This window comes from Haliotis cracherodii, unplaced genomic scaffold, assembly GCF_022045235.1.
Source record: "Haliotis cracherodii isolate W230 unplaced genomic scaffold, xgHalCrac1.p SCAF_8, whole genome shotgun sequence".
NCBI classification, from domain to species: domain Eukaryota; kingdom Metazoa; phylum Mollusca; class Gastropoda; order Lepetellida; family Haliotidae; genus Haliotis; species Haliotis cracherodii.
The window spans coordinates 32,705,927-32,721,651 of NW_027266341.1; the positions used below are offsets into that span (position 1 = coordinate 32,705,927).

A 15,725-nucleotide genomic window follows, 5' to 3' on the forward strand; every position below is an offset into this window, starting at 1 on the left:
TTTTCAAAAATTGCATGCCCTTAGTTCGGAGTCCTGTTATTGTTTGTCATAGGAGTCACCTAAATTGTGGACTGATCGGTCAAAATGTATGATCCAAATCATGAGGGTGTGTGTTGTAGCCCATACCGTCAACCATTGGTTTGTCTGATCCTGGCTTCAGAATCTTCCATGGTATAGCTGTAATGTGGAGGGGTCGGACAACATTTAAGGTGAATAGACTCTATCTTGTGTTTGGTGTGGGGGGTGGAGGGGTAGGGTAGGTAAAGGGGATTGGCCTAAAGAAGTCCAGTGAAGAAGCGTCACTTCAAGCCCCCAAGGGATTCTCATTCAGCAGAGTTAGAACTGTTCAAGAGTCTTACAGGATCAAAGGCCAGTGACTAACTGTAGTTCTGGTTAAGTAAATGGCATCTTTACAGCAGATCATTTTTTCAAACTGGCGAAAATAGAAATGAATTTCTAACCCTGATGTGACAACTGAAACCATCTTGTCTTTTTGTGCCATTAGGGAAACATTGTTTCCACAAGTCTAGAAGGATAAACTTTAGTAACTTTGAACATTAAAAGTATGTTGAAATTGACACTTTAAACAGAGAACAAACATAAAATGTTTCATGTTTACAGGAATTGGTTTGTCGTCATAGTAACCAATTCATGGCAGTATTAACACTTTTAACTACACTCGCCAGCTCACTGTACTTACTACCCCACAGTACCATTGTTGAAAACCTGTCTGATTTGGAACAATTACTTTACTGAGGCGTATCTTGTTGCCTTGTCTGATTTGGAACAATTACTTTACTGAGGCGTATCTTGTTGCCTTGTCTGACTTGGAACAATTACTTTACTGGGGCACATTTTGTTGCCTTGTCTGACTTGGAAAATTTTTTGTACATGAGCATCTTTAATTAGACTACATGCCTGTCGACCTGTGAACATCTGGGATAGAAAAGGTCTTCAGCAACCCATGCTTGTTGTAAAAGTCGACTATGCTTGTCGTAAGAGGCGACTAACGGGATTGGGTGGTCAGGCTTGCTGACTTTGTTGATGCATGTCATCGATCCTAATTGCATGGATCGATAGTCTGACCCAGACTTGTTTATTTACAGACCGCCGGCATATAGCTAGAATACTGCTGAGTGCGGCGTTTAAACAACAAACAAACGAACAAAACATGCCTTGCAGATAATTACAAGATCTATCAAACCTTAGAGCCAGATTTTTCGTAGATGCAAAAAAATATCAGTATATTGAAGAAACTGTTACAAGTCGTTAACACTGAGTCCCAAGTCAAGAACACAGGGCAGGATGGCAATAATGCAGCGTTTGAAATTGGCACTAGTCCTTTAGTCCAAACCAAACTGCCCAATAGTTAGGTATCATAAGGACCAGTAGAAATTTTTCCTTTTTAGAGGACTTTGCTATAAGTTATCATTATAAGGACAAGTGGGCTAAAATACCCTTTTGACGTAATATGCGCCTCGCTCTAATAAGCGCCCATGGCGATAGTTGTTAATCTATTGGCTAGTGAACAATCCCAATTAGTAACCCTGCCGATCGATCAATGTACACAAGACTTATTTATTCGTGTATAATACGCACTCGTGTGTTATATGCACCCTTAGTTATGAGCAATGAAATTCTGGAAAAATATATATGTTGTATATAAACATTTCAGGCTGTCAGCATAAACCAATTTTTCTTTTACCATGTTTTTTTTTCACCAAAATAATATTAGAGCCCCCCCTATTGCTAATTTTGAGAGCGCTCTGGGCGCTTATAACGTCGAATACGGTGGTTGGTTTCTATCGCTGTAATGGCAACTATCCAGAAGTATTTTATCCCAGTCCTGAATTATCAAAAAAGATGTGTTAGCCTTTAGATGCTGATTTGAATATTTCTCTCAATTATATTCATTCCCCTCTTTTCTTATGTTTTTTTTCTCGACTTTTCAATAAAACAATTATCGTTGGATATAATTTTAAATAGTTATTGAATTTGGCTTAAAAGAAGTGATAGATATAATTCATGTTAAATTCATTGTTTTTATAAATAGGAAAATATGCTTTCATTTTTCAAATCCTACTACTTGTGGTTAAATGTATTTCTTGATTGTTGATTATTGTAGACATGGCTATACAGATTCTAGACCTGTGAGGGCCTGTTTCTAAGGACATAAGCTAACAAAGCTGTCCTAAGCAATATGGCAAATGGTTTGGAGACTAGTTCCAGAGACTGCGACTTTAAGCAGCGAAATTGGATTGAGTGCGAGACACGGTGCCATGGTTGACTGCGTGTCATCGTACCCAAATGGTGTGGGACGAGACTCATAATACCAGGCTCTAATTGGTCTGGTCCAGACTTGATTATGTACTCTGGGATACAGCTTGAATGTTGATGGATGAAACATAACACAACAAACCAACAGTCTGCCACTTATGTCACTGGTCCAAAGTCTAGCCCAGTTAAATTCTTTGCGCTTCATTAAGCTTGGCTCATAGTTCATACACCCAGTTCAAAATCTATTGAAGATGGCGCCAAATGTCCAGCTGGGCTTGGTAGAGATTGCTTTCTTGTTTGGTCGTCTGTGTGGAACGCCAGCATTAGATTATTTTTTAGAGACCATCCAGTATACTAGTGTGGACCTTAATTCACTAGTCCTCAGAGTTTGTAGCTCGTCCTGTTTGAACTGGACAAACCTGTTTAGAACGGTTACATTTTCTGTCATTTGTATTCAGTTGCCGTTGTAGCTAAACTAAACCAATCAGAACGGGTTCAGAATTGTAGGCCAAGTTAATGAGGAGTGATGTCATTGGATTTTTACTTGTTGCAATTTTCGTAATCTCTAGCTAGCAGACTTATAAGTTTGAAGGTTTAAGACAGGACATGTCATTTGTAGTGGAATAATTGACAACTACACTTTTACTTTGTTGGTGTTATTGTTATAAATTGATAAATAATAATAATGTTTATATTGTGTATATTTATAATGCTTAAAGCGCTTTTTTTTTTACCCCAGTCGATGGATTAGTGTGTACTGAAATTTCATTCTCAACTCCCTGGGGAATATACAACCGAAACTGCCTAATGAGGCATGAGAAGGTTCACAGTCACACCACCATCTCGAACTACCGGGTACCCATTCACTGCTGGGTGGCATATTTTGAACATCTCTTGACTAAATAGACACCACATGTAACATGTGCTTCAGTGTGGGGCAGGAACGAAGCCCGAGAAACTCTCAGGAGTCAAGCTGCCGAACACTGTCACCCATCCACCTACTCTCTGTGGCCAACATTTTTTAACTTCACCTTAATATTTTCACTACTTTACCCTAACAACAATATTACTCAAGGGACCATGCTGCAGCCATTTTCATTCAAAGGGGAGGTTGGGTGCTAACTTCATCCAAGCGTTAGACTAGTCCCATAGTAACAGGTGATTGGAATCAATAAATAGTTGTTACATTAGGGAATAGTGTTTCGGTTCAACACACCATCGGGTTATGAAAATAAGGCCAAACAAAAAAAAATTGTTTACATAATATAGCCCAAAAAAGTTTGAAAAATGAGTTTCAGACAAAATGCATTCTTTTGTGATATCATGTATTGTATAAGGTGTGTTTTTTTAAGGTTTCAAATCAGCTCTGAATTTTCATTGTATTGTTGTTTTATTTTGCCTCATTATTTACCCAATATACTGTAAAACAGAAGATTAATTTAGGCTGGTCTAAGAATAAAGTGTACTGAAATGTAATTGTATTTGTCCTCTGACACAATGACCTAGTTTGAGATGTAATTGGAGTGTAATCGAATATATTACATATCTCAACTTCAGTGTTGAATTTCTCTGCAAATATCAAGCTTTCTGTTCAGGTCAAGTGAGTCAGAATTCCCAGAAGCTAACCTTTCCCATACCATGAGACATCTGGCCCATTTAGAGTTAAAAATCAATATCGTTGAATTGTGAGAATCATCTTTACATTCGACATGAGTCTTTTGAAATAATATTCTGATATTTAGAACTACTCAAACGATCCTCCACGCTTTGGGTATGTAAGTGTCTGTCATAAGAATAGTGTTGAAACAGACTCTTGTACGTTATTCTGTTTTAGTGTTGTGATGGTGTGAAACGAACAAGAGGCATACAAGCAACAGACTGCAATTGATTACTCTCGTTGATATCTATGTTAATGGGAGTTTCGTAAGTCATAGAACAGGATTGCTACCCATTTGGATTGTATAACTTGCGAATGAACCATTATGAAACTGAACGAAATGAGTTAAAGCCTCAACGCACTAATGGTGGTATTCAATCGTTCTTCTCATTCATCTATCTTCATTATAATCATACATTTTTTTCACGGAAGATCAATCAATTGAATTTTCTATTGGCCAACTGCCGGTAGACTGGGGATAGGGTGAACTGTGTTATAAAGGACAATGCTGAGATGTACATTGGATGGGAAGACCACAGTGGAACTCCCTAACATACATATTGATCTGCTAGAATCGACATCACAGCAGGGAGCACTACCAGATGAAATACGCATGATATTCACATGACCAGGGTCTATATTTCGTATTTCTCAACCATGCAGCTTACCTTTGTCTTTCGGGCTGTTTTTCTCATCGTCATTATCGGTATTGTCCATTTCGCCAGGAGGAGATTCGCTTTCTGATTGCATGTTAATACTGACCCAGGATCCTATCCCAGTCAATCAAGTACATTTCGGGATATGTACGCCTGTGTTCTGTATGCAATACACATCTGCATTCTGGCTCATGTGTGACATACAACCAGCTCAGCTGGTGAGGATGTCAGATATACTGGCTTTATTATCCAGTGAAATGTACAAGTCGTTAATAACAATCTTTATATTGGTTTGGTCTTTCTCTGTGAGGACTGACATCTCAGGGAGCATCTCGAGGATCACATCTCCCTTGAAATCTACATTTTGACTGATTGATTGATTTATGACGGGCCTTGGGGTTTTTCCAACTATTCATGACTATAGGGCTAAGCTGTTGCCATAGAAACACATGCATCTATTGCAGAAATATTATATTTGGAATTAATGAAGCATTACATTGTTTTTCTTCCTATTTTGGGGGTGTACATATTTGTATATGCTTGGAGTGATTATGCAGAACTTTACACTTTATAATCAATACAGTTATCGTGGTTATTATGTGGACTAATTATGACATTAAGTTATTAACGCGAGGCCTCCTCATCACTTGGCCGCAGCAGCAGTTAGACAATGATTAGTAAGCAGTTGGAGACTAAAGTTGAGTTTGTTGGTTTGGTGAGTGAGTTGGGTTTGATTAAAAAATAGACATACCGTATTTGACGTAGTAAGCGTCCACAGCGATATTTGCTGATATATTGGCAAGTGAACAATCCCAATTAGCACACCTTCCGATTGATCAATGTACACAAGACTTATTGATACGTGTATAATACGCACTCATGTAGTATATGCACCCTTAATCATAGGCAATTAAATTCTGAAAAATGTATCTGTTGTGTATAATGCACACAGACCTTTCTTTTGTATCATTTCAGGCTGTCAGTATAAACGACAAAATTTACTATCTTTTTTTTTCACCAAAATTTTATTCCAATAAGGTATGAATACACAATGCCATTTAGAAAGTGGTCAAATGTAACTAATGTTATATTTGGGATAACACTTTCTTAGTAAAGTACAGATTCTAGTACTTTTTTTGGGTTGAGTCCCGTCCGGGATTCGAACCCACACCTATTTTTTTAAGGTCCCCCTATTTTTTTAATTTTGAGAGAGCCCTGGACGCTTATTACATCAAATATGGTACGTGCCTTTTTCTTTCTTCAGCTGTATGTAGTTTGTAATATGTAGGTCGCTATACACTTTGTATGCTGCAGCTCGAAGGCCATTAAAAATATAATCATCAGAATGCTGTCATACAAATAACAGAGGATCTCCTTTTTCCCCCAGTAGGCAGCAGACATGGTGACATAGATAAGGCAAGGAAAGATAACCCTTGCTATCCATTCTGTACAATCCTAATATTCATAGAAACAATCAGCCTAGATTTTTTACCAGACAAATCCCAAAATATGTGACCCCTCAAAATTTTGTTCCATATTGGATATTATTTTACTGTTCTTATTTTTGGCGAATTCTGAGGAAATTAGACATTAAATTCAAATTCATGTGTTAATTGCTGCAAATTTGGGGAAGTTCTCAAAATATCCCTGATTATGTTTTATATGACCAGTTTAACATCAGTTTAACATTTCATTGCCTACTGTAAGATATTCTCACAGCAGGCCAAACCAGCACTGTTCATTCCATGTATTTCGACATATTTAAAAACTGACCGTAATATTTTTGTTAGTTTATGGAACAGAAAAACAGGTGTGCATACTGTTTAAATCTGTTTAAATGTGCACACCATTTTTTATTTTATAATTCCATATATGCAAAAACATATTATAATCGATTCTTATTAATATGTATATCAACAAGAATGACTTCACCCACTGCTTATTTAATCATTAACACACAACAAAATGGAGAAATAAATACGCCATCAGTGACATTGTACAGGACAGTTATACAGCACAAGCCCATCCCATTCTAATGTCAGCCAATCAAGAAACAGAAGCCCGTTATTGGGAGTGGCCCAATATTTTTAGGTTTATGAAAATTTAAACGGAAAACAAATTGCAAGGGTTAGTCAATCATATGCCATGGCATACACTTTGGAATTTTGTGTTCAAAACTTGTATTTTGACCCAAAACTAACATACTTTGATAACAGGTATTACTCCACTTGTATTCACCTAAATCCTGAATTTGGTTCCTTGTAAAAGGCTCCTGAGGCTCCTGTTGGCTCCTACAATTTGCTTGGCATCTTCCCGAGGCAAGAGAGTTAACTGGCTATAAAAGTCCAGTCTCCACCCTTGACGAACTAGGCTGGTATTATGGAGTTACATTTTGGCTGGACTAACGAGTCTATGCATAGTCCAATCAAACTCGCGCATCGAAATCAAAATCCGGTTCGTAAACTTTCCTGCAGATTTCGTTCGATTGCAAGATTTGCAAAGCATTTGCACCACCAACTCGTTGCCATAGATATTTTCCAAATCTTTTCATGTTTTTAATCACGTGATTTGATGCACTTTGCGATGTAAGTCCCGTTTTATCACAGTATAGATCTTGATTATCAATCAGATCATCCTGACTCGGTGCCGCCATTTTGTATAAAATGCAAGTGATACGAGGTGATACGGTGGAATCTGATTGGTCCTTAAGATAAGCTTAGAAGGGACATAACCACTGGTGGTGCTACGATCTAGCCGAGGAATTCCAGCCTAGTTCGGCAAGGGTGGAAACAAGACTTTTAAAGTCAGTTAACTCTCTTGCCCCGGGAGGATGTTTGCCTGGCTACCAGTGAACTAGCATACCGGTAAGGATCCAGGGGACTCCCTTGGATAGTGTCCAGCCTTGATGAGACACCGATGTAATAAATAAGCTGCAACCTTCCTTGTTTTGATGAAGTTTAAAGGATTGTGTGTTTTAGGAGCAATCTGTGCCAAGGTATTTTGAGTATTCTAGCCCACACATTGTTCTTGACATCATTTTCAGTAGATCTTAGTGTTTATGTATGAGCGACTATGAGCTGAGTTAACTAGACCAAAAAGAATTTTACTAGACTATGGCTTTGGACTGTAATAACAGGGCATGATTTACTGAATAAAACATGCACTAGTGCAACCTCATACCGAAAATGCAACCTTTTATTTATCTCTCTACATGTCATGCCGAAAACCCGGGTTCAAATCCCGACATGGGTACAATGTGTGAAGCCCATTTTTGGTGCCCCCTGCCGTGATATTGCTGGAATATTGCTAAAACTGGCATAAAACCACTCACTCACTTACTCACTCAAATCTTACATATTTGTGACTGACTTACTAAGAAAGTTTTTTACACAACATTAATCTTTGAGCTCATTATGCAATATTTATCCATACTGCATCATTATTAAATTAAATTAAATTAAGAATTTGTATAGCGCATTTTCCAATTAACAACTGCTCAAATGCTTAGACCATGATTGATCATTCATTGAATAGACAGGTTTTCAGTGTCTTTTTAAAGTTTGTCAGATTTTTTGTTTGTCGAATTTCTCGTGGCAGATTGTAACATAACAATGGGCCAGCATGTTGAAATGTCCCATCGCCATATTTATGTACGTGACTTTGGCAGCACTAGCAGATGTTTATCTTGGGATGAGAGTGTTATGTGTAATTTGACGTTGTCCTTGAGGCTAAGCATCATAACATGAATCTTGTCACGTAATCTTATGATCATGACAAGAAAGCAATAGAATGCATGAGATGTTTAAATGTTTCCATTCATAGGCCATTGTGTGTGAACTGAAAATTTCAGAATATTACAACACTGATTATATACATCTTCAGTTAATAGGTTCCGTTATGAGTGCAACCAGGTTTAATCTGGTGCAACAAGGTTGTGATGTCAACATGCACTAGGTGCAAGCTATATCTAATTCCTTATATCGAGCCTTGTAATAATAGCCCCAACTTTATGTGAGAATCTGGATGTAAGAAGAACCGTTGTCCGTCACGGAATAAAGTAGATCAATTCCGTTAATGGAATAGGTCTGTCCCTTTTTTCACATTAAGTTGCAATGAAATTATTGTAATCATGAACTATACAGTTGAGTCTCTTTTAGTTGTAATTCCAGGCAGCTGAGAATCATGATGAAGTCTTATTATACAAATCAGGTATTCGGAGAGCATTGTATGATTGTATAAATACATACTGTTATAGTCATGAGGTGATTAGAAACAAGAAGGATAAATGCTCAGTAATTTCATATGCTTATTATCATCCACAATTTATTCATTGATGAATATATTGTAGCCAACAATCAGTGTTTTAATGTGTGTGTGTGTTGATAAGCTCATCACTAATTGCTGTCATTATTCAAGTACATACTGGAAAAAATAGGTCACTTTTCCTGCTTTAACTGTAACAATTTCTTCATATTGGATTTGGCCATTATCTAACAGTACTGGATGTTTATTTGACATAATTGTCAACCATGACAGGGTCCAAAGTCATAAGTCCGCTAGTTCAAGGCTTCAGAAAGGACTAGTGACATTTCCTTGTCGACTTCCACTTTTACCTTTAGATGGATGGCAACTGATGAGGGAATATAAAAACTGATTCCTGACCCTGCATGATGACATTGTGCTCCTGGTGTTTCCATGAAATTAGTTTCCTTATGTAGAGTGTGCATGCAGACTTAATCAGTTTTATATTGCATGAAGTATTGATTGAGAAGTGTTGGTAGGTTTTCATTAACAACGTAAAGTGCATTGTTCGTGCATGTGTTACACAATCCGGTGCGAAGGTGCTGGGGGAGGACTTCAATTTTGTTGACGGTATCCCCAGCAACATGTTGACAATATGCAGCTTAAACACCATCATGCTGACAACAATAAGCCTGCTGGTACACATAGCAACAGCTGTTACTAGATGTAGATGCTAGGTTGCTTACACGGTGTATATTGATTTCAGAGTGCAGATAATGTGATGATCGTGTCATGGCTGTGTAGGTTCAGTAACCCAGTTAGCCAATGTTTAAATGTAAATATTCAGGGAGATTTGATTTGTTACTGTGTTTTTAGTGCATTTCATGTGGATAGGATTGTTATAGTTTGTCATGTCTTTGTCTGGTGATTCTGATTTGAAAATTTGTAACTTAAAAAGTTAATATTTGATTAAAAAGTTTTTAATTATTTGAGTTTGTCTGCAAATGATGTCAAGTGATTTGTAGAAGCATGGTCAGAAACCAATTGACCCTTATCACTTGGGTTTAACTTATTTATACAATGTTGTGGATTGGTTAGAGTTGACATTTTGTGTTAATGCCATCATGTTTTTTAAAACTCTTTCAGCAAATTTGAGGAAAATTGCATGAGGCAATATTGGCTTGATTGTTAACACATTTAGTCAAACATTTTTCCAAATCGGCTACACCAATCAGCTACTGTGTGCAGTTCCTTTTGTCAGATGTGTTAATGGTTAATTTTGGTCTGTTCATGATGGTGTTTCTCTGGGAGATTAACCTCTGGAAACTGCTATCTGCCATTACTCTGACAAGTCTGTTTGAAATATAGTACTGTTTACTAAAAGTGCACTGTTTCTTTGTGTGTTAAAAACTTGGACTCCAGTTCCATCCACCGCAAGAGACCAGCTGTGTATATATTATTAAGAACATTGACACCCTGTGGGGATTTCAGGTTAAAATACTGGCCCCCAGCAACCGGTGCTGGTCAAGAGGTGACTTGATCAATGGATCAGGTTGATAACGTGTCATCGTTCCGTGACAGCATGGATCGTTGTTCATGATATCGACCACTGGATTGTCTGGTCCAGACTCCATTATTTACAGGCTGCTGTCATTTGGATGGAATATTGCTGATAGGCTTTAACCAACGAACTACCAATATTTGACTGGCAAGTTACTCGGTATTGGTGCCAGTGACATTGCATTCAGTAGTGTTATCATGCCAATGGATTGTCAAGGAAACGGGCCAAACAGTTTGATGAGACCGAATTAAATTAGTTGTCAACATGTATGGAGTACTCTCTTCGGCAAATAGTAATCTGTGAGATACATTTAGACAATTTGACGCATGGATCACGGAGAAAGACTGAGCCAGTCAAGTTGTTTGAGTTACGTCGGCAATTATACAATGTCATTGTGTATCGGAAAGGAACAAATATCAACTTAGCACCTTGACATTCTGTAATTCCATATTACGGCAATCCATAAGTCTATTTACGCTTGTGCTAGGCCCATCAATATACGATATGATTTTACCTGTGGCAATATTAAGGTCATGATTATGTGGATCAGATTCACCTCCTCTTTGTTTTTCTAGACAAAGCCTTTATGGATGACATTTTTAAGATGCCTTTTTTCATGTGATGAAAGCTGATTAAATTGTGATTTAAATCTTTACAAGTATAACTTCAAACTCAGTTTCCCTGTATTTTGTGGAAGTATGCCATCATAAGTAAAGAATTATAAAGCGGTTGCCATTAGGTATATTTTCAAAATTGCAATTGTATTGCAATAGTAGCGAGATAGTTATCATCTTTTAGGCTTGATAATTATATTCATCAATGTCATAGAAAGGAGTAAAGTGTTTTTGCGTTCTCAAAGACAGACATTTTTCTCACTGTCACTACCTGAAACAAAGGGAAGTAACTCTCATCCCATCCTTGCTAACCAACACACAGGCAGGTTTGAAATTCACATAAGATATGAATTATTTATAACCAGTTGCAACTGTTGAAACTATTGATAGTTATGCATATGATAGACGATACAATTTGCATTTTCAAATCCCTATCAATATTGTACTGTCATAGGGCACAAAATTGGGATAGTTCAATGTATCATTACACCATCAAGTACTGTTTTCAATCATGATAGTTCATGTTGATATGAATTGTTAACGGCAAAATCCTATGCCAGGCTATATTTGAAACCCTAAATTAGTATCCATTCCTAATGCGATTCTGGTATTAATTGCATTGCATAGATCAGAAGTTTTTGTCGTTTGAACTGTTCATTGTACTAATGGTAAATGCTACATATTTGAACCCTTGAGGCGTGTGCAGCTAGACTCTGCTTGTTGATCCTTGTGATAGTGGCACTGAAAAATGCTCACTGAACGCCCTGAAACTGAAGATGTGAGCCGAGTCGTTTTGAACCACTACACAGTTGGATTCAAGTTCATCAATATTGATGCTGCGTGGATATGTTCAGCGATCATCGATTGAAGTTTCAAAGCTGGTTTAAGTCTTATTTCAAATCATTTGAAATTTGATGAATCTATGGCCGAGATAATGTCCATCCAGATTGAAGTGACCATGGATGGCTTTAGTTCCCAGTGGGGAGACTGTGGAGGAATAGGTCCCCTGTATCCCAAGCTTGTCGATGCTGATGCTGATGTTGCCGCACTCAGCAATATTCCAGCTATATGACAGCAGTCTGTAAATTATAAAGTCTGGACCACACAGTCCAGTGATTGACATCTCAAGCATCGATCTACACAATTGGGATACGATGACATGCATCAACCAATTCAGCAAGCTGACCACCCAATCCCATTAGTCGCCTCTTACAACAAACAGGTCTTGTCATGAGAGATGACCTACCCTACCACTGAACACCCGCTGGTTACACAATTTGCATAAATAAGTGAATGTTTGTTTGTTGCCTGACGCCGCACAGCAGTGCTCCTGCCATACGACGGCAGCCTGTAAACAAACTAGACAATCTAGTGATGGTCAAGAAAATCCAGTGCAAGGATAACAGGATTTTGTTGAAGCTAAAATATGTTAATTTTAAATTACATCTGCTGTGTACAAGGGCAGAGATTCTGCTGCTTATAAGTAAAGATAAAGACATTCCAATTTCCGATTTTACTGTCGTCAGACATTGATTATTGATCGATCCTTGTTTGTTTTGCAAGCCATTATCAATCTTGATGTTTTAACCAATTTCAGGCCCAAATCAGTACACTAACTAGGGAAAGAAATTAACCCGCTCCCCTAGAAAAACAACAAAACTACACACAGCCATTAGCCCTTTGGACGCCTGTAAAATAAGGCCAGCCCTTGGGCAGACGAGAGCCATTTTGTAGGTCTGGTATTGGCCCAGTTTGAATGTATATAAAAATTATTTGAGGTTCTGGGTTCTTGAGATTTGCAACTACCGCTACGATATGTGAGTGAGTGTGTTCAGTGTAATGAATGGTGAACTGAATAGTATTGCAGTTAAGTCACTGTGTGTCAGTTTGAAATGAAAAGATGTAGATCTTACACATGGACCACTTGCTGAAATCTGGGATTCAAATCCAACATTTTAGGATTCTGCACACCTAAGGGAGGCAACTCTGCATAGCAAATTGTGGTGCCTCAGATAAGTCATGCCCCTACACAAGGGTCATGTGACCTGTTTACTCCTACGGTTTCTCTGTAGTTCCTACAGATTTGGAATAAAAAACATCGGCTATGATTCCAGGTGAAAAAAGTACAGATATGGTATAAATCAAGTTCTATGCTGATGAATTAATATTTCTTCTAATTTTGAACGAAATACAATATGTACCTGTGTACAAATGCATACAAAAACACTATCTAGATAAATGTTCAAAGTGGTATTGATCATTATCTGGTTTACCATGGGTGCCACCGTCTTTGAACCAAATGTGCATGAAGGAAATAAACTGGGATCATTAAGAGGAAGCAGATGTTCTGAATGGCAGAAACAAAAGGCTGATGACCTTGGTCAGTCGATGTCAACTGAGGCTCAGCTGTTGAAACTGCATGTTAAATCAACACAACGATACAAGGATTCATACCCTGAGATCTGTCCGTGTCTTTCAGACTCAAGGAGAATGACAGTCATCAGTTCACTGTGTGGTCTACCTCACCTGCTTGCACACTGGTTTAAATAACTACTGACAAAATACTAGCTAAAACTTGCTGACTGGTGAGTTCAGGGTAGCAGGTCAGATCATGGGATGGAGCCCTTGACTGCCATACTTCATGTACAAGATAGTTTGGAAGACTATTACAGGTTACATACATAAGGTTTCCTCCAGGGCGTGGTCATCATCTCGTTCAGGACTGGCCAGCAGGACCTCCCCGGGTTCAGCCGGCTCCAACTCAGACATCTCTGTTCCAATAAGAAAATACTTTTATATGATATTTATTCTTTTGAAAACAGGGGCAGCCTAGTGGTTAAAGTGTTCTCTCATCACGCCGAAGACCCGGGTTCAATTCCCGACGTGGGTACAATGTGTGAAGCCCATTTCTGGTGTCCCCCACCATGATATTGCTGGAATATTGCTAAAAGCGGCGTAAAACCATACTCACTCACTCACTCACTCACTCACTCACTCACTCACTCACTCACTTTTGAAAACATATGATATTTACGATCACAGTCTAAACAAAATACTGGGGGTTTTATATTTTGTTGAAAACATTATGTTTAAAATAAGTTCCCCCCTCTTAAATATTTTTGTTTGTTTGTTTTGTTTTAAAAACATAATGAAACACTTTGAAAAAAACAAATTTAAGCCACAAAAATCAACAAAATTTGTTCTGGGTATTTACTATTTAGGCATGAGATAAACAACATAACAATTAGATATAGGACGATACAGCAGCTGTGCGATTCGATACACATCACAACTCATTGCTCATGATCCAGTATGTATCACGATACTTGCATGTACTCTTATCTGTGTGCGTAAGCCATCTTTTTCACACACAGTTAACAGTTGGCAGTGTCAAATATGGCGCAATGGATAAAAATATTCATGTTTTCACTACTAATTTTCCCTAATTAGTGTTTGATGTTTATAATAGCAAACATTTAAGGTATGAATCAATATTCTTCACCTAGTGTGCGATTGTGATTGACACTTGTATCGAGAAGAAAAAACTGCGATGCATCATCAAACAACTGATAACAAAGTTGTCATATGTCATATCTCATTCAATGTGTTTGGAAATTGACAAGAGAACAGAATGACTGCATCTTTCCTTCTTACCTTCATATGATTTTTGGAGGTACCGGACAGTTGTTTGTGCCATGTCATACATACACTCTTATATCCCTATGTTTTCAGTAGGCACCTGATTGCTGTGAGACGTGTGGTGCAATATGTAATACAGCTTTGCATTTGGAATTAACAGGATTATGATTATGTCATATCATAATTTCCTTGGATAACAAATCTAACCTACTTTATTAATGTTCATTATTATATTCACTAGGGCTGGGATGATACAACTGTGCGTATCGCGATACATGCATGTGCACTTATCTGGGGTGCGTAAGAAATCTTTTTCATAGACAAGATTGACAAAAACTGGCACACTAATGATTAACATTTGGCAGTGTTAGGTATGGCGCAATGGATGAAAATATTTATGTTTTCACTATTCATTTTCACAAGTAATTAGTGTTTAGTGTAACACTTCTTCAAGAAAACATTTAAGGTAAGAATCGATACTTTTTACTTGGTGTGCGACTGTGATCGATACTTGTATCGAGAAGTGAAAATCGTGATCAACCGATGCATCGACGTATCGTGCCACCACTAATATTCACATTACTCTTTACTACCTACTTGAGTTTGGGGGTCTCAGTTCGGGGGAGCTGCCAGGCTGTGTAAACTTAAGTGTCACATTAAGCCTGGTAATTATGAGCATCATATTTGTCCTTAAAGAGGCAACCAATAGGATGGGGTTGTCAGGCTCACTGTTATAATTGATGCACGTCATCTTATCCCAATTGCGTAGATCGATGATCATGATATCAATCTCTGGATTATCTGGTCCAGACTTGATTATTACAGACCACCGTCACAAAGCTGGAATATTGCTGAGTGCGGCATTAAAAAACAAACAACAAAATTAGCATAGCATACAGGTTCGAATCTCATTCGATATGTTTGGAGATTGACTTGAGCACAGTAGCATGCCTTTTCCGATTTTGAGTGAAAGTTGAGTATGAGTTTTCAAAATGTTTCAGTTTATTATGTTTAAGATGTTTAATTCTTTTGAAAACATCTTATGCTTGAAATCCTATCTCTGAAGTTTTAAGAGTTTT

At 37.8% G+C, this 15,725-nt stretch overlaps 2 protein-coding genes across 2 annotated transcripts in view; one reads left to right on the forward strand and one right to left on the reverse strand.

Annotated features, from left to right (window-relative positions):
* LOC139449497 (phosphatidylinositol 3,4,5-trisphosphate 3-phosphatase TPTE2-like) overlaps nt 1-15,725 on the reverse strand; it is a 70,651-nt gene that overhangs the window by 52,686 nt on the left and 2,240 nt on the right. The window contains exon 2 of the mRNA XM_071230920.1: nt 13,689-13,778. Coding sequence (XP_071087021.1) covers nt 13,689-13,776 — 88 coding nt within the window. The 5' untranslated portion in view covers nt 13,777-13,778. The remainder of the gene's footprint in view (nt 1-13,688; nt 13,779-15,725) is intronic.
* The window catches only part of LOC139449496 (ankyrin repeat and LEM domain-containing protein 2-like), an 82,771-nt gene that overhangs the window by 28,939 nt on the left and 38,107 nt on the right, over nt 1-15,725 (forward strand). The gene's annotated exons all lie outside the window — the stretch shown is intronic.